At 39.0% G+C, this 20,145-nt stretch overlaps 1 protein-coding gene across 24 annotated transcripts in view; it reads left to right on the forward strand.

Annotated features, from left to right (window-relative positions):
- The window catches only part of ANK3 (ankyrin 3), a 385,183-nt gene that overhangs the window by 207,901 nt on the left and 157,137 nt on the right, over positions 1 to 20,145 (forward strand). The window contains exon 1 of one of the 24 annotated variants that reach the window (XM_049809740.1): positions 10,533 to 10,640. The exons of the other annotated variants lie outside the window; for them this stretch is intronic. Within the exon in view, the coding sequence (XP_049665697.1) occupies positions 10,605 to 10,640 (36 nt within the window). The 5' untranslated portion in view covers positions 10,533 to 10,604. Of the gene's footprint in view, positions 1 to 10,532; positions 10,641 to 20,145 lie in introns of those variants that run through there. 24 annotated transcript variants of the gene reach the window in all.

Raw genomic sequence — 20,145 nt, forward strand, 5'->3', positions numbered from 1 at the left:
ATTGGACTCTGGGATTATTCACAGAAGGTATAGATACAGGATCGATGGTTTGTCCTGGCAGATCATGGGAGATAGTTCCATTTTCAGTTAGTAAAATCTAGAATGCTATTTGGATGCAATAATCATATTGGAGAAGGCTCTGGGCTGCAATATAAAATACTGCGTACTAAAATTATGTTAAATACCAATGACTGCTGGGGTGGGGGACAATTAAGAAGTGCCATCTCTGTGTTATTCATGAAATTTTAATTGTTCATGTTTTGCTCAGAAAATAAAAAAGTTTTGTGGAAAAACAGGAAGCTCTTGTCTGTGAAACTATAATATACTTGCCAAAGGAAAATTTGAGATTGCTGGGACAACATCTTAAATGCTTGGTTTTATCTTCTGGTAGCATTTTAATTTATAAATTTCTAGGGTTGTGTTGTTTGGGTTTTTTTTATTCCAAGGAAAAAGATAATAGTATTCTGTCTTATGCAGTTTTAGCCATGTGTTGTCAGCAAAACTTGAACTCCCCAAACCAAAGAGCACACTCCTGCTCCTACCAATGAATGCAGCCAGGTTGCGTACTCCACGGGGTTCCTGCCCCAACGTTGTTGGGACAGTGCATAGGAGGGTCCCCATCTCCACAGGTGTTGCAGGTGGTATGCAGGGTGCCACCATTCCCTGTGATGGCTTGAATCCCCAGCACAGCGAGCCAGTGTTGCTGCTTCCATGGGGCCCCAGCTCCTTTGGGTAATTTTGCATATGATTTTTATTTTACTAAGGCAAATAGATAACGAAGGGAAAATGACAACTTTTTTAATGATTGGGTTGTCAATTAAAGTTAAATAGGATTTTCTTCAATCAGAAAAGGCATAACTGTATGTATCAGTGAGTTTTGAGATCTGTAAAATAAATAGACTTATAATGGAAGAAGATATTCAGTAGCCTAAATATAGCAGCTGCTGCCTCCTCCATAATGCAGTGTGAACACTAGTTTGTCCTGCCAAGGGACTGCTTTTTCATGAAGCATCATGTCGGTAATACAGATATAAGAAATACGGCTGCTATACAGTAATTTTAGAAGCCCTGTGAAAGCTGTTTAACATCAGATTAGAAATAGCAGTTCACAGAGAGAAAGGAAATGTGAGAGCTAGCTACAATAGTAGCTAGAGACTTGAAGGTTCTCCCAAGGAAAAGAAATGCAATGCTAACTAAGCAGGTTAGAAAAACCAGAATATAGCCATGTGTGCTGTTGTAATGACTGCATTATTCATGCAGTCATTCAAAGATGTATTTGTGCATCTGCTCAAAATGTTTGGTGTGAAGTCAGGTATCAGAAGCTTTATGAACCTATTTTACTGATGTAGCACGGATTACAGCTACGCAAGCCAGGACAAAACCCAGTAATATTCTAACCTCGTATAGTTTGAAATACATTTTGATAAGTATAGCATGACTACCAGATACAAAGTGTGATTCATATGAGTTAAGGCAGTGCAAAGAGAGGTACATAGCTCCTTCATAAAGACTTTTAATATTTGTGACTCTTGTATTTTGCCTATAAAGATAGGAAAAGGCACCTTACATTTTCGAACAAGTTTCAGGAGAGCTCCTTTACTGTACAATAAAAATTCTCTTGTAGCTTAAAATAACGGCAGTGTAACTAACTGAAAAGTATTGCACTACAACCCAATACAATCCATTATCAAATTGCTGTACATCTTGAAAGCTCAGCTCTATCTTTAGGAATTATGCATCCTGCAGTTTTCCCCTGCTCTCCAATCCGTAATTCCTAGGGAGCCATGAGCATTGATGCAGTCTCTGAAGCTGCCCTTTTCTCTTCCTTTGTAGTTCCAACGCAACTTCAGAAAGCATCTGTCTTAAATGTGGCCAGCATCTCATGTGTGTAATACACATAAAGGGACGCAAAATCAGTAGCAGCGCTTCAGGGATGGCATTAATATTGAGCCAAGCTGCTAGCACTACAGTGAGAACTGAGAGACATTTTTATACATCTGTGCTGACAAATGTAAGTCCTGTTTGGAATGCAGTTTGCACAGCTGTCCTCATCCCCCAGCAGCATGTCAAAAATTATCTTGATGAGATCATTTTTTATTCATATTATGCATTTTCCTCTGTTTTGGGGAAATTCCTGCATAACCCCAATGCAGAAGAATGTTTTCCCCTTCTTGGTGTATACATCTTGAGGCTATTACATCTAACACTTGGATGCTCTCTGTGTTCTTGGAAAGAACTATTCACAGCCTCAGCGCTGTTGCAGTAACAAAGTTGAGAAAATATGACTCTAGTGCTATTGCCCTACCTAAAATTTGAGGAGGAGAAAGTTGTGGAAGTTTCTTTTATTTGCTACCCAGACATTTCACCATGGAGTTAAATCTGAGAGAGAGTTTTGTACCTGATCAGAGCACTGACCTCTAAGAAGCTGGAAATTCAGTGAATTATATATATTGTTTTATAATTAGTCCACACTTTGATTTTATGCCATTGAATAGCTGAGAGTGAAAGCTGAGTAAGAGAAATAATTTTAGATTTTGCTGTGACTATGTTAAAAAGGGACAGTGCACTTAAGATTGTGTAGCTCATGGAGCTTTCTCCTTGATGCGCATTTTCTTTGAAAATAGTTGTGCCTTATGAAAGGAAGTTGACAGGGAGGAACCTACTGAACAGAGCACTTGCTGGAGATTAAAACTAGATTTTGGTCATTTTCCATGACAAAGACAGGTTAGTATTTTAACAGGGCACAGGACCCTATAACTGTGAATGGTTACTGTATAGCAATCTTTTGACGATTGGTGACTATTTTGTGTGTGTCCTAACAATAATACTGAGACTGGGGATAACTTTTGAGTGATGCTGAGATCAATCACAGTTAAGTACCTCCTTTTTCTTTGGGTTCATTGCATTATAATATCTTATTTTTACATTGTTGTAATGATTATGAGAGATTTTAAACTTGCACTTTTCCTTGAAAGTCCTTCCAAAATGTAATTTAGAAATTTTAGAGTGTTTTGAAATGGTAACTCTTAAAGGATGAAATGTCCAGCAGTCCTGACAGTGCCTTGGAGAACAGCAGGCTGTAGCCCCATGTGAGCAACATGTTCTCCCATACAGCATCTGTAAGCAGGGCTCAGATTGATTTTATGTGGCTGGGGGCTTGTTTTCAATGGCATCTTGTTTTAACCTCCCACTGACTCTGATGCTGAGTGCGGTTTGCCTGCAGAAGAGCTCTAATGCTCCTGTGTGTCACAGAATTATTAGCAATGGGTTGGGTGTGAAATTAAGAACTCCCTTTGTCTACCTTCATCCATAATCATCTTTGCTAATCTCTTCCTGCCAACTTCTTATTTTTATTCTATTTTTTTGTCCAGTGTTCTTAAACTCTGCATGTGTTAGAAATCCCACCACTTCATAGGCAAGCTATTCTCATGTTAGTTTTCTCATGAAAGTTTTATCTTGTGTCTGCACATGTTTTTATGGTGTAATAATTTGGCTGTAGTCTGTACACTGAGTGAGTAACAGGCTAACTGTTGTTTAAAAGCCTTGGTCATAATATTGCTCCATCGAAATGTCTCCAGTGCATTTGGGAACAGTTTCAAAGGATTAGTTATAGTTAGTTGAGTGGTTCCATTTTTCTTTTACTGAATAATTCCCTGCACCATCTAAAAATGAAGATTAGTAAGCCACTGTACGCTAAATGATAGCTGTGCTAGGTTGTGCTTATTTCACAGGGCATTGGACACCCTTGTATGCCCTTGGTGAGTGGATACACTTGCATCCTTTTTTTAATTAAGCCTACTTCTGTTTTCATTTGAATTTTTCCTTTAGATGGTCCTTGAGGAATGAACAAAGTCAAGATGTATAATCAAATATTTTGTTAATAGTGGGGGTTTTTTTGGCTAAGGTCTCATGGAGACAGTCAACTGTCAGGTGAGCTGGACAACTACTGCTTTTGCAGTACTGGTCTTGGAATGTATTACATGATAGAAATTCCTTCTTCTGTGCAGAAACCATGTCTGAGTATTTTGAAACTATCTGGCAGTTCTGTGGCTTCGTATTGCAGTTATGTTCAACGTAAGCCTAAAAGATAGACAACAGAGTGTTTGGAAAGGCTTATTTGCCAGCAGTCATATTTCTGGTGCTTAACTCAACTTTAGGATGAAATACTTTGCTGTCATCACCATGAATCTTAATGATTAATTCTTTGCTCCTGGCAATCCTGGAATATTGAAAATTGCTAGAAATAGGATCCAGACTGAGAGAGAGCCAACATTTTGTCACATGGATACCACATACAAATGGACAGTATACTCTATGTAACATTCCTCTGATACTTTCAACTAGTTTTTTGGTATATTCTTAAAAAACTGAAAAAGTTATTTCTGAACTGTTAATGATTTTCCCGTGCTGTGGTGCAATAATAAGGTTAGCATGTGATTTTTATTTCCCTATCTATGTGTTTACATACCTACACACCTATGGAGACCATCAACAGCCACTGATTTTGCTAGCCTGCTAGTATTATTTTCTGTTAACAAATAGTTCCCTATTTAGTGAAAATGCTGAGCTCTACTGTTGAGATACAAGGAATCTCTCCTTTCTGGAATCCTATGTTCTGGTGAGGTATGTCAAAGAAGGAGTAAGGCAGTTGCTGTTTTCAATTTGTACAAAATCCCAATTTTGAGCATGACTTTGAACAAGATGCATGGCATGCAACAATCCATCTGATTAATCAGCAGAGAATTTGCAAACATCAGCAATGCTTCAAGATGATATAGGAAGATCTGATACCGTGTCTCCTTGTGCTTTCCGTATATAGTTCTTTGCTCTTGCTCTTCCCCTCATCTCCATGAGAGTTCATGTGAGGTCTGTAGTTTGACTAAACATAGGGCTGACTGAAGTCTCTGGCTTTTGGTTTTTCCCTTCCTAATTGGCTTTTACTAGTTATTTTTCAAGGATGATAGTGTCAAGTCAATTTGCTCAGGAGTCGAACATGTGATTTTCATCATGACACTTATGTAAACACTTCTTCCAGCTTGCAGCTTTATTACCTCAGTATTTTCCAAAGGTGCTGTCCATAGCATATCAATGACACGGGTGTCTTCTAGATGATCAGTGGGAGAGAAGGAAATCTTAATAAAACCAAGGACTTGCAGTTGGCTTAACTGAAGCTGCTTTTCTTGGTGCTTACAGAATGATATAATGAAACTCTTTATGATTTTAAGAGTGTGGAGTGGTCTTGACAGTAAGAAGTTGTCTTGATAAGCATTACCTTAACCTCTGTTTTCACACAGCAGCTGATTATGGGGTTTCTGTGATATTGTGGCAGTGGTTTTGCAAAATTACCTTTCTCTAGGATACAGGTGGAAGATGCGCCTTTTCCATGTAAAGGCAATATGCCGAAGGAGGAAGAGAAATTGCTGAAGTCTCAGTGGTGGAAGCCTTGAATGATATAGGGTCCATTTTGGACAAGAAGTTTGGGTTTATCTAGCAGTCTGTATTCTACTTGGCTGCAGTTGTTCTGGTTCCTAGGGGATGGGGTTATTCTGGGGAAGAATCTGCTGATATTTTAGCCCCAGGGTCGCTGGAAGTTAAGGGAGCTTTAGAACTTGGGTGTGAAAACCACAGCTAATGGATGAAAATGAAACAAGAGCTCTTTCAGAAAGGTGGTTAGCAGGGCAGACTGGAAACATGTAATCTACTCTGATAGCTTAAGGGAACAATACAGGGTTAAAAAATGGAATTTGAAGTGGTTTTGTAGATAGCGGTTCAGATGCTTTGAGCATACCGCTCATACCATACATGTATCATTTATTTTAGTCTGTTATCCTGAGAGCCCCTTGCCGTGCTATTGAAAGCAGCATATACTGGGAAGGCAAAGTGCTGATGATGAGGTAACAGGAGCTGTTACGGATCTTGACAGAGTAAACACTGCAGTGCTTCAGTCTGTGTCTTTCATGGGCATTTTGAATAGCTGTAATGTGCTGAATTTCACAGGTCACAGCAGGGCTGGCTTCAAGGCATGCTGTTTCGAAGTTTTTTGGAGACCTCTGAAAAATTACTGCAGGCTATCCTTTAAAAGTGATTGCATTTCAGTCTTTGAGGTTTGATCCTAGCTGCTGCTGAGGAATAATAGGATGAGACTACGGGCTTCCTGTTCACTCATTTGGAAAGCCTTTAAAGAGAAGTTTTAAGTATCTTGTAGCAGAAGTTACAGGATTTCATTTTTTTAGTTCTGCAGAGCTTTAGATTATTTGGTGTGATGGCAGGTGAATATCCTTGTCAAAGTTAACAAGAAAAAAAAAATAGCTAAAGGATTTACAGGTTTGGTAGATGCTTCCTATTCTAGAGCAATAGATTACACAGGAGCATAAACCAGGTTTTCTGGGGAAAAAAAGTGTGTGTATCTTTATCTTGCTGTGAGACTTCAACTTAATTAATGTTTGGAGTATCGTTTTCCTATCCTTATTTTATAAGTATTTTTAAATTTTGTGTTATTGAAAGAGAATGTATGCTTCTGACTACAGATTTCTAATTCTGTGGATGTTTTAGCAGGTGATCTGAGCTGGCAGCATTTGAATGGTAGTGTAGCAAACATAATATTTTCATGATGGATGGTGGTTGAACAGGCAGATTAAAAAAAAGTCATACACAAATTATGCTGATCATTTTGGCATTTTATAACTAGGAAAGAATTTTTACCCTGTGGCTGTATATTCTCAGTGTCCACAATTTTAACAGTTAAAATGTAAACGAGTAAATGTACATTTTCTTTTGGTAGTAGCTTTGTAAAAGCCTGGTAGCTATCTATAGAGGTTAAGTGTAATGTGTTTGAGATGGGGTCTCTTAGATGGAAAGAACAGTGAGTCTCTGCCTGATGAGCTTCACTACGCCTCTTGCTGTATGCAATGTGCATCTTTTCCTGGCTTCACATATGAACCTAAGTATGGGTCTCAGGGAACTGCTTTGTGAGCATCTTGTTGCTGTATGTAGCCTTTGCAATGTCTGCACTTGAACTGCTATTTAAAAAAAACTCAGTTGGGGCATATATTAGCCATTATTTTAATGACTAGAACAGAATTTTAGATAATTATATTAAATATCTCAGATACTACCACTGGTTTCTGTGATACCAATTTCTAAAACTGAGGATCCTTCGTAGGTGTAAATTGCATAAGCACACATCTGTACTGATGCTATTTGTCAACCATTTGCTCTCTGAAAAGGGTGCCTGAAATACCACGGAGCTGTAAATCCCCTGCTCCGGTGGGCTTCAGCTGACTCTTCAGCTTTCCAAACTGTCTGAAATGTCATCCACCGCAGTTTCAGAGAGAAAATAATAATAATAATAATAATAAAAAATTTCTATTTCTTATTGCAAAATCTGGACCGGTAACTCCAGATTATGGTTTAAACTATTTCAGCTTGTCTTTCCCATTCTTGAGAGTATATTTATATTGTCTGTATTTCACGTCAAACCATGTTTTTCTTTCTGCTGAATTCTGCCATGTGTTGCTTTGTTTGCAAGTTGCTTCCAAGCCAGTAATCATAAGCACTCCATCTGGTCGGGGAGCAGAGTAGTGATAATGTAAAAGGACATTTCCACTATTCTGTTTAAAAGAATCCTCCATCTGTACTAAATCTGCCATTTTAATGAGATTGTAAAGGGAGTTTGTTGGTTTTTTTTCTTTTTCAAAGAGGGGAGGAGACTGATTGTTGAGATTATTTTTTTTTTTCCGTGCATATCTACTCATTACATGATTGTATCCAAGACCGCCTCTTTCCCAAGCTAAGAATGACTATAGGAATTTGCAGTTCATATAATTCAGGATGCAAAGAAACAAAAGGATCCTAAAAATTTTACCCAAAGTCTATAGCAAATTGATTTTGCCATTAGTATTGAGCCTTTCTTTTATTACCCTTTGTTAATAGCATGCGTGTGAGAAATCATCCGGAATGCTCTAAAACTGATCCACAAGGTTAAAAAAAATATAGTGTCACTATGATTTATGATGTGAGCTTTCAGTAATCAGAGCTAAATTGATGGATGTGAATGTGCGGAGATTTGGTGCTGGCAGATTTTACTTTTTCTTTGTGCTTTTCTTTTGTAATTCTGATCGTTGCTCTCTTAAAATTAATGGAGAGAGAATTAGACAACTTCTCTTGTGGTAATGTCACAGCTTAAAGCAGGACAATTTGGTGAAGGTTAATAGGCAACGGTCTGGCTCAATCATCCACTGGTCTCATCGTACTAACGTGAACTCGAAAAGCCAAAAACCAGAGACTGGAAAAGCAAAGTAGCTCTAGCAGAATAAATGAGCAGGTAGTGGGTAGGGGAGGGTGGTCTCAGAGGAGCTCCTGGAGGGAGCAGGCTGTCACCCAGACCATGCTGGCACTGTCCACAGGACCTGGACTGCCTAGGGAACAAGGGGCACAGCCCGCCAGTAAAAGACACATGCAGAGGCTGCGTTGAATCCTTTTCTCTACAAGCGTTGTTCCTCCTTTGCAAACAAGCAGTACTTCAGCTTTAGGAGAGCTGTCGAATTATCAGTTCTGTGCCACCAATCACTACCCCCCAACAGGAGGCTGCAGTTCAGTGGCACCCAGTGGTGTGGGGACACCACCCCACAATGGGCTTGGCCTTCTGGGTGGACTCTTGTGAGTTTTCATAAAACTGCCCAATTTAATCCTTTTATCTACAAAAAGAACTATTCAGCAAGTGTTAAATGTCATGTGATTCTCTTGGATCCCATTACAGGAATCATCATATTTCCTTTCTCCTTGTTCTCAAGCACCTTTTCAAAGGCAGAAGAAGGGTATTTAGGCACCCGGTTCTTATTCAGGGCCAACCCTTCTTCAGTTCAAAACAAAAATTCAGTTACTGGATAGTAAGCCTGTGATCTTGGATTTCTAGAACTGGGATGTTTCCTTTTATTGTTTTGAAATGATAGTTCTCAGTCCTCAAACAAATAGTAACACTAAATCAAACTTCAGCTTTAGAAGTTGAATATTTCAGGATACTACATGTTGTTGTGACAGCCTACAGTAACGACATTGCTGAGGTAGCTGTGGTGCAGATGATTGAAACCTCTGCTACAGGGAGCTCTGCACAGATGTGTCAGGGAGGTAAATTCATTTAAACTGACTTGGTTATCGTCTTGTATTTAAATTGAGGTGGAAGGCTCCTCCACCCCTGCAGACAGTTGTTAGCTTTTCTGTATTTAGTCAGAGGCAGAAGTCTGTCTTAGTCATAGATACTACAATGCCATAAGCAAAAATGTGCAGAAGCAGAAAGTATTTGTTAATAGAGTGCACGTCAGTGACATTAATGAAGTAATTTCAAGCTAGATCACCTGAGTGCGTGGCATACATTATTTATTTAGTGATACACTGGGGCCTCAGATTTTGTACCTTCTGAAAGATTTTACATAGATAATTAGAAACAAGTTCTGCATTATTAGCCCAAGAGCATGGAGCTACTACCTCGTGGCTGGGCTCTGGTCGATGCAAAAATGGAGAACTATTTCTTGAGATTTTCAAATGATCCTTACAATATTTTACATGTAGACCATTTCCTTTCATAGACAAATGAGACATTGGGCATATCTTGTCTGAGAAAAATATTAAACCTTGATTATTCCCCCCCCCCCCCCCCCCATCTTACCCTTTGTTGTTCTTCTGTGCCAGTGAATATCTGTGTGCAGCTCATGTGTGAGGTGAGATGTGTAACAGGCAAGCACAGTGCATGCTGCGCAGGTGCTTGTGGTGTATCAAAGAGATTTCAATATTCCCTTTTTCAGAAGATGGACATTCTTTAAAGCCAGTCCTAATGTAAGTAACTGTAGGGAAGCATGAAGAAAATTCCTGCTTCTGGCAATAGCTTCCATTGAAAAGGAAAAAATCTGCTTTACTGAAATCATGAAGCTCTCTCTGGGCTTCCCTCTGAAGCAAAGTGATTTTGCTCTTGGTACTGCTTTTAATCTCTCTAGTTTAAGAACTTGAAGTATATAGAGTGCAGCCTTTTAGTTCAGGAAAATAGCCTCTAGAACCAACGACACCAATCTATCATAATTAGTCATCAGAAAATCTGAATAAATATAAAATTACCATGGAGTAGGAGGCAGGCATATGTGGTATTCAAAACACACAGAGTGTAAAATGATGTTATTGTTGCCTTTAGAAATAGTTCAAAGTAGTCTGCATTAGAAAGAGCTGATAAGCAGAATGACAAAAGCTTGTTTCATGAGTGATTCCAAGCAGCAGTGGTTTTCTGATCAGCTGATGCTGCAGCTATTTTGGGTATTCCACAGATCATGATTACATACACGGGGAATGATTGGAGGCAGCAAATATGGTAAGTGAGCCAGGAATCCTGGGACATGCTCTGTTACTAACTTAATAGTCTTACAATCACTTGTCCTTTGCCATTTAAATAGCCAAGGGAAGTCTAACAAGTGACTGTGCTTAGTTCCCTTTTTAAAAAAAAAAAAAAAAAAAAGAAAAAAGAAAGAAAACCACTTCCTGGGGCCGCTATTTTTAGTAATGATGCAGTGTCCAAAGTGTTAACTAATTGAGTCATCAGGTTTCATAACTGGCCACAGAAAATGGCAGTGGAAGAGGGAGAATGCTTTCCAGAACAAGTAAGCATTTGTGGATTCTGAAATAAGAGTGAAATCTGCATATCGAGTTTCTTGTATTAGTGTTTTAAGTCTTTGATTGTACGAGACAAAGCTGGATGTAGGAAGAGGTACGTTTTGGCTTGTTTGGTGTATTCTGTGTTCTGACGGTTAGATTGCGGTATAGGCTGAGGCGGCAGTCAAATGGTATATGGAATTATTTGTTCTCTCTCTCCTTACCAATGGCTACGTTCTGTTCGGGACACTCTGTAGAAGACGCTGATTAAAATTGCAGAAACATTTTGTAATGTTTTGTTCTTTGATCAGGGCCTTAAGTAACCTAGATATACGTAACAATTTTGTTCACTAAAATATTTTAGCAAATCTTGCATATTTTGAAAAAAAGTTAACTGAAATCTATGCTTTTAAGGTGTATTTATCAAATAACACACCTTTTCTACTGACAATCCATAGGTCAATTAAACTTAAAAAGGAGCCTGCTGTTGTAGTATGCTAGTAGTGACCTGTAAGGAGGCACCCATATCAGTCTTACTCTCAGGGACAGTCCCAGTGAGCTCCAAGGTGCTCCCTGTGTGATTTAAAAATTCCTCAAGTGAGTAAGCTGCTGTGAAATGACATCCCTGTACTCTGTGAACTAGGCTCTGAGGTTCTTCAACAGCTAGAGTTATTAACATCAGTTAAAAAACACAGTTAAAACAATTGTTCTCCAGGCTGCTTTACTGCAGAATTAAAATACTGGGTTCCCAGGAAAGTGTGGTATCATGTTAGTAATATTGATGAGTGCCAAGCTTTGTGGAAGTGGCATTTAATGGCAGTATTTTTTTTAGTTAGAGATATTACTGATGGTAGCACCCAGCAGTTTACTAGCTAATTTCCATGTCAGCAATAGCTTTGTGCTCTGAAAAAATACTGCAGCGAGTTCCCTTAAATGTGTATGATGTTGTTTACTTGCTGTCAACACAGGACTGCGTGGTTGTTCCCTGTTAAAAAAAACATTTTTGAAACTCTGATTGTTTTCTGATGGTGCTGTTCTTGTTCATAAATTCATTTCCGCCAGTAATTTCAAAACCATGAAAACATTTATTTGGGGGATTTTCTTTGTGAAGCAATTTCTTGTAGGAGAAGGTTTTGTTAGGTTGAGATGTTTTATGGTACTTGATTAAACTCTTTTTTCAGTCCTGAGAATATTATTTACTCTCTCCTGGTTTTTTTTAGCACAATAATATCAGTCTTCAAGATGATAAACATCTTTACTAATACCTTATATGAACCCAGTATTACAGAACTTGATGCAGTCCTGCTAGTTTCTGTGTGCAACAGTTTGGGGAGTAGAGCGAACTGAAAATCTTGCTGCCCTCGAGCCGTGGCATTGGCAATGTGCTGGTCTGCAGTATGCTCTGCCCCTGTGTGTTGCAACGGAATGGTATTTACTCTTGGTTTACAGGGTTTTGTTAGAAGTTGCATAGAAACTGGTCTTTCTGTTAGCATATACATTGTTTATTGAAGGTGTAATAGCTATTTGAAATGGACTTGAGTGATGGGGAAGGTGTACAGTATATATTTGTCTTATAAGTTTTTTTCTTGCTGATGTTGTTTACGGTAAATTCCGTTTTCATTCCATGCATATTTAAATCTCCTATAGGTTGCCATGCATGTTTTATGTGTAAGGGAGAGACAAGCTCTACTTCACTGCATGTTTATTCTGTAGATTTGCTATTCAGGCAGGAGTGATACTTTAATTAACATTTCATTGTAAGGGTTTATTCTGTCACCAAATGCTAGGGGAGATTACTGTATAGGGCTGGTAGATAGTATTGTTGGCCATAGCTTATTTCTGTAAGTATGTAATAAACTGATCTTCACTGTAATGGTTAACCTAAAAACTAATTCTAAGCCTGTGTTTATTAAAATAGTAAAGGTAAAGTCTTTTAGCCCAGTTTTGAAAGTGTTAATTCATTAGTGAAATAGCATTATTTTCTTCGATTAAACAATGATGTGTTTTCCAAACAAACTTCATTCTGCTGCTAAGAGACAGTAGTAATTTTCAGATGAGAATAAACTATGAAGTCTGGTTAAGGTGAAATAAAATGTTCAAGTAGTGCTGCTGTTTTTATTTTTGTCAAAAAATTAGAAGTCCCTCCCGAGATGTTTAGATCATCATGGTGGTTCTACAGAATTCCAACTCTCTAGTGCACAGTGGCTTTGAAAGCCAGAAAAATACTAGTTCTGTATTGTAACTGAAAAGTGACTGTGCGAAAGTGGCACCATCTAATCTGCAGTGATTTATCTATATATTTGGTATTTTTTTCTCACTTTAAGAATAAAACTGAGCTATGTTGTGTTTTCTTTCTCCCTCTGTTCAGCTCAAAGACCCCATACAGCTAAGATTGTTCTCACTGTTACTGTTTTCATCCTGTTTGTACCTGTAAATCGTGGTCCTAGCCGTGCCCCAGTGGTGTTTTAGAACTCCTCCTTTTGTTTCAAAACAGAATCTTGTATTTAGAGTCAGAACGTGATTCTAGTTTAAAACTCTTGATAACAATTGCAGGGCTCTGATTTGTAGTTTTTGCTCACAGATTTTGGTGCTTGGGCTGGGAAAAGCAATTTTCCCGTTGGAATCTGAGCTAATCCTCAAATCTGGGACATGTGGAATGAGGAACAAAACATTTGTAAACTATTTTACATTTGCTGCATACACCATTGAATACATTTCATCCAGACAGCCCCAACAAATGCTATTACAGAACTTTCCAAGCCATTGCACAAATTTGCAATCGTGAATGTCAGTGTTTCATCGTGGAGGAGGCGGAAAAAGGTCTGGGAAACGTGGAGGCTGGTGGCTCTCCGGTGTCCAGCTCCACTGCTCTGTGCAGGCCACACAGCGCTGTCGCCCATGTCATATGGCATCACGTCTGGGAGAAAGCAAACAAGTTTTCATCAATGTTTCTAACGCTAACAAACAGCAGTGTGCTCTGTTTTGCTCTGCCTTGCCTTTGTGGTTTATAGTAATGTGGTGCATTACAGAATGGATCTGGGGTTACTGGGTCATACCTATGACAGCAGAATCAAATGGAAAATGAGATACGCCAGGTTACAGACAGCAGGGAAATTCAGCTCTTGTAGAAGAACATGGCCAAGCCCAGATCATTCACTGATGGTATTCTCCAGTAGGTCTCCTACATCTCCAGACCAAGATTAAAATTGTCTCCTGGTAGGTTGCTCAGCTCATGCGTTTGAGAACTGTTAACTCTCCTGCGTGAAATTGCCCTTATGAGTTTGGGAAATGCTAGCTAGGTGTTTTTTTTTTCCTCCTGAGCACCTCAGCCAGTCTTTGGCTCTCAGGTGATGTTTGAATCCTTTGGTTTATTGGTTCCATCAGTTCTTTCTCATTGTACCAGGGCATACATATATTTCACAGCAAATCTACAAAGAGGTGTCAGGACAGATTGCTCTGTAAATGTTACAAGCTCTGCTACGGTAAACTGCTATGACAAAGCTCATGTGATGCCTCTAACCAGCCCTGCAGAACTGATTGTTACAGGTTTATGGCTGTGTTACAAATCTTTCCCTGGGAGTCTTCTTAGTACCTGCAAGCTCTTTAGATAATTTCCACTGACCCTTCAGATTCTGTGAGTATCACATGAGCTACCTGGGCTTTTCCAGCCAGAGACTCTCTTCAACGAGGTATTCAGGTGTGTGAATTGGAAGGCATTCTTTGCTTCTGACAGAGGTCATAATCCCTGCTATGGAAACCTATGCACTGGCACTTATAACTGATAAAAGTTTGTAATTCCTGTAAGAATCCTGAACAATGTGTCAAAAAAATTAAAACTCTAGTAGATAGCTTTAAAACTAGCTATTCAAATGCCTCTTAAGACTACAAAAATGTAAACGTTAATTACGTGTGGGATTTGCAATACTTGCAGTGTAAATTGGTGTGTTTCTGTGCGTATTTTTGCCACCTCAGAAATGGCTTGACTGGTTATCATCAAACAAGCTTTCAATTTAATGATGTTCAAACTTCCAAGGCAGAAGAATTTTGGTTTTGAATGAGAGATGCATTGAAAAGCAGCCATAAAGTGGAAATGCAGAAAGAGATCAGGAAACTTCTGAATTCACTGTACTGAAAGCTCTTAATAGGTTGTTTAGCTACAGAAAAGTTCATGTAGCTTGTCTACTACAGTATTTTTAGGGAATATTGATGTGCATTATGCTTCCACTGACATGCAGTTTGCTCCACTTTATTACCAGTAACTTCCACTTCGTATCTGATTGAAGCATATTTACATAATATTTTTGTAGTGAGCTCGTTTTGAGTGAATAAAATATCTCTCCCTAAAATCAGCAATATTATCTGATTTAGGTTTGTACTATTTTTTTCCCCATCTGAAATTATAGACACATAAATACACTTTTAAAAATGTTTTGAAGAAAGTTGCTGAATTTTTTTCCTCTCCTTTCTGGATCCTGATTCTAAGGTCAGATGTACTCAGAGAACAGGAGGTGGACTGACTGACATAATTCATGCAGAGATCTGAAGAATATGACTTTAGCATGGAAATGGCTTTAAATTTGAGCCCTGACGTGCTGAAAGTTATCTCCATGCTCATTGGGCAGTCAGTTTCTGAGAGGAAAATAGCAGGGAGGAGATCAATGGCATCTCATCTAGCTTGACATATTAGAGTTATTATCTTCAGGTGAATATAAACATAAGAAGAAACCCTGGAAGCACATCCAGCCCTTCTCTAGCTCTTTGTGACTGGTAGCAGTTATGAAAGCCAGTGATTTATTTTTCACTTGTAAGTGTATGATAGGAAGACTTTAGAAGAGTGAAAGATGAGTCATTACAGGCTCAGGAATTTCTTTCCAGAGTTGGAAATAAAATTCTAGGAGTTGAGACTGTCAGCCTGGAGAATGAGCCTTGAATTTTAGATGCTCAAATCTTTTGCCTTCAACTGTATCGGGTCTTTTTCATGGTTATACATGTGAGTTGGTCACAAAGGGCATGGTTCCTTGCCTGATTGTGCACTTCTAATGGAGTACAGTGATTCAGTGGTGAAACAGTATGTCCCGATTTACCTTGTCATTAAATTATTTTTTCATGTAGGGCGGTCTGATACCTGAAAAGTCACTATTGAAGGAATCTTATTTTCCCATTAAAATAATTCTTGTAATTTGTTGTTCATGCATACTTAGGAAGATTATGTGTGTTGTGCAGATGTACTTTGATTTTGTAGTCCTGGAAAATTAGGATCTTGCTTTTGGTGTTACTAATTCAACACATTCCTACTAATAATTGTTCATAAATTCTTCAGGTGAAGCTGACACATCAAACTCATGTTTCAGACTCTGAAAACATCTGTGCAAACTGGCAAAGAGTATTGGAAGTAGCATAAACCCTTACCTCCTGTCTGAACATTGTCCCTGTGGCATCGATGGGTCTGATCTTAGTTCAGGTGTTTTCTGTTGGGTTGTCAGATGTTAATTTTGTTAGAATTGCAGTTAAATCATTCTGTATTTGTTGAATATCTGTGGTGACAAGTAAATAATATGGAGATGACATCTTTAGGGACATTTGCAACTTGGATGTTATGTTCAACATGTTATACATGTTACGTGTGGATGCTAGGTAAGGGTTTCCCATCTAACTCCATGTGTGTCCTTTGTGCTTTGGCAATCACAATCCCCTTTGCTCTTTAGAAAATCAAAAGAATAATAGCTACTTTTCATTTCTATCCTGTGCTTGAACTTTCTTAGGAAGCAGTCATTCAGGCATTTAAAGACACCCAGGGCTGGGTTAGTTGCATCATAAGTCACAGAGTTGACTAGGTTTATAGTCTGCTGTAGAAGACTATGCACAAAGTCTAAGCAACTTATACAGTAAGAAAGCTGTATCATAGCTTCACAGGAAATGTTTGTCATTGCAAGCAAACAACTCGCTCTAGACCTCTTGACGCTGTTAAAGGCAGTGCTAAACAACTCGTGTACTGGAAGCTGTGAAATGCTCTTGTATGTACCAGCCTTTACATCTCAGGCTCTGGGTCCTTTTCAGCCATCTTCCACCACCCCAGTACAGGTGGTTAATTTTCCGTTGTAACAGTGAGCACAGATTCAGCATTTTGCCAAGACAGACTCTAACAGGTAGAGGGATGCAAGTGATCTGGAAAATGGAATACACTAAACCTATAAGTCAGAGACTTATAGGCCTAGCAAGGAAAGAGGCTTATTTTTTTGCTTGGATGTTTTCCTGGTTTGGTCAAGGATTTCTAGAAAGGCGATGCATTTTCTACTGTTTTGAACTGCTTAAATGTGTGATTTTCAGGAAATATTTTACTTTTTCTACAAGCATGTTAAGATTGACTGCTGTACAGGGATAAACCCTCAGTTGTTGCAAATATAGTTGATTATAGATTCGTGCACAATTTTTGCAGAGATATGAAGTGTTTTAGACTCCACTGGTGTGACCAAGAAGAGGGGTTTCATGCAGCCTGAAACCAGTGTAGTTTTTTAACTTGTGGAAAACACATTGTAGTTACATAGTTGGAATAGGCCCAGTTATGGGGACATTCCAAATAGTATAATGTTTTTGGCTACGTTATCATGCATAATACAATAATATGATCAAAGAAACTTGATGGTTAAGTTGCATGATAGGGCAAACAATTAGAAGGGTTTGTTTTTCGACTGATAATTAAATCATTTCTCATTCTGCAATCATATTCAAAATAGCTAGCCTTCCCTAGCCAAAAGATGTTTCCTTTGAATTGTCAGGCAGTAGGAATGGAACTTTTCCTGTTGCCCTGTGGTTATGTTTAGGGCTGTGATCCCAAAAGCAACTCTCTGAAGGATAATTGACAGCAGAACTGCAGATAGCAGTTGGCCCCAGGCTGTCACATTCTTATCAGAAGAGAACACGTATGGTAGTATGGTATGTAAAGCATGACTACAGCTATAGTTGTTTGCACAAAGATCATCTTCTCATCCGGTGCAACCAGCCCCCTTTCTAATAAAGAAAATAAAAGTGAAATTTTTTAATACAGATTTAGGTATGAGGTAGTAGGGAGATAGAAAGGATATAGATGCTTGGAGGATGGATGAAGAGTCTCCCCAGGAAAATATGGCTGGTTTATTTCACACGGTTCAGACATTGCTGTTAATTGGCCAGTATAGTTTATTTGAAATAAAATTTCATCCCTTACCAAGTGAGTGTAACATATTTGCTTGGAGGAGGATTCTAAATTAACGTAGGAGCAAAATCTAAGAAATGCCAAGGATCTCCAATTTCCAGTGTAGCCCTTGGTGCCCATCAGAGTTGGGCCTTACTGCAAAAACCAAAAATCAGTTGCAGTAAGCCCACCCATATCAAAATAAGCAAAAATGTTATCATCTGTTTCCTCAGATCATCTCATGCTGCTGCAAGACTAGTTTTGTTGAGCACATTTCCAAGTGGAAGTAACATAAGTTCATCCCTTAAAATGAGGTCATTGCCTCCCCCCACAACAAATGTTAGGCATGGTTAGCATCTTTTTGTTGGGACTCAAGCCAGAACGCACCCTGCTCCAGCACAATGGGAACCTACTGGGGGTTTCCCTTCACAACAGCTACTGTTAAAGATGGAGTGAAAAACAAAACCCTGCTCCCAATGTGAAAAAAAGACTGGATTTTTAATCTGAAAAAGAAGCCACTGTAAGCAGAACACAAAGGAAAGAGAGATGAGCATAATAAAAATACCACCAGTATGGGAGGGGGCCTGTGCACATTGAAAATAATGGCTTTGCACTTTTGAGGGTTCACTAAGTAATACATATTCTCTGGTTTTTGATAGGACCCTCTCTAGTGCCATGGAAATGCCTGGCCAGACCCCGGGTTGACAGTCAGTGCAAATTTCCTGATAGTTTTTGTCTTTATTCATGCTAAATTGTCTCTTACTTCACTGGGAGCACTTGGAGAAAAAGACAGTGAATGTGTATTTGCTAGCGTGAGTCAGCATCAGCATCTTCTAGTTTAAAATGAAGGCTTAAGATAATATCCAAGTGACTTAGGAGTTAGTCTTTCCTGTAATAGGAATGTTTTCACCTCACGTAGCATTTCCTCAAAATGGGGAAACAGTTCTCAGGTCTTACCCCTGCACGTCACAGGCCCTGCCACCCATCATGTGGCAGGACTAGAGGACCTTAGGGTGAAGAAGGGTCGGGAAACGGAGTACTGCTACCAGCACAGCTTATTCGACCTCAGATCTTTCCAGAGGTGTCTCTGGGGTGAAGGCTGTTGAAATGAGCTCCAGACTGGAAAACCTGTAGTGGGCTGCAGGCAGCCTGCAATCTGCAAGCTCATCAGCCTGCGTACACTACAGAATTGAATTTTTACAGCATAGTGCCTTAAAGGGAGACACACAAATTTAAAAGAAATACACATTGCATAAAACCTGCATTCACAAGCCAATCATCTGCATTTACACATTTCTTAAAAGTAGGAGTAGTCCATTTTTCTTCCAAGAAAGTATGGGAGAAGAGGGGAGAAGTCATACCATCTGTGAATAAAAAGCTTCATATTATGCACACATCAGTACCGGTACTCTCATAAATCCACTGTTTATTAAATATTGTCTGAATAGCCATTCCAGAACTAAACGCTGTGCACAGGATCTGAGGTCTGTCTCTCCAAGAATCAAAACACTTGTAAGAATCTTGATTTTTAATTGGAGTCTGGATATTGAGATTGAAAAGGTGGCTCCCCCAGGGAGCACAAGAGGGAGCTGGGAAAGGCTTCTGGGACACAGCCTGACAACAGGGATCCTGTGTGAACGCACAGGCAGGGCTGTGGTCTCTGTGGCTGACTGCAGGAACATCTAAGTTTCAGGGTGCTTTGATGTATGTCCCATGCCAGTTGTTCTCTTGATATTTGTCAAGACAGTAGAGAACCAAAAGCTAATTTTCATCTTCATTTCATGTTGGAACTGATTACAAAAAAAGGAAGAAAGAAACAAAAGGATACGAATAGATTGCTAGCATATAGAATGCCTCTCAGGAATATTGAGGTTTAAGTAATTAGTATTGGAGAAAAATCTTATTCGGTCTGTTAAAGGAATGTCCTATAGACATGCTGTCTGTGTGGGGTTCATCTTGCGGATGCCAACTAGCATGAAAGGTGGAAGTGGCTATAATCGAGAATAGTTACCCACAGAGGGAGCACTTAACCTGCATGGATGCCCTGAGCAATTGTTGGAAACCTAAAATCCTTTTTTCCCCTACTCTGTTTTTTAATACATTTAATATTGCAGGTCCTTGATCAGCCTTTTACATGGGCTTCCAGGCATGATGGCAATCCAGATAAATAATTATTAACATTATTGTAACGCTTGTTTGACCTTTTAAATCCTTCAGTGATTTGAGCCTAGGCCCTGATGCTGCTCCTGTCTGTGCAATACAAAGGCAATTACAGGCTCTATCAGGGACTCCAAGAGGCTTTGTTTTAAATAAGACAGTGCCAATTGGAAATGACATTTTTT

The sequence above is a fragment of the Accipiter gentilis genome, chromosome 9 (assembly GCF_929443795.1).
Source record: "Accipiter gentilis chromosome 9, bAccGen1.1, whole genome shotgun sequence".
Taxonomy (NCBI): Eukaryota; Metazoa; Chordata; class Aves; order Accipitriformes; family Accipitridae; genus Astur; species Astur gentilis.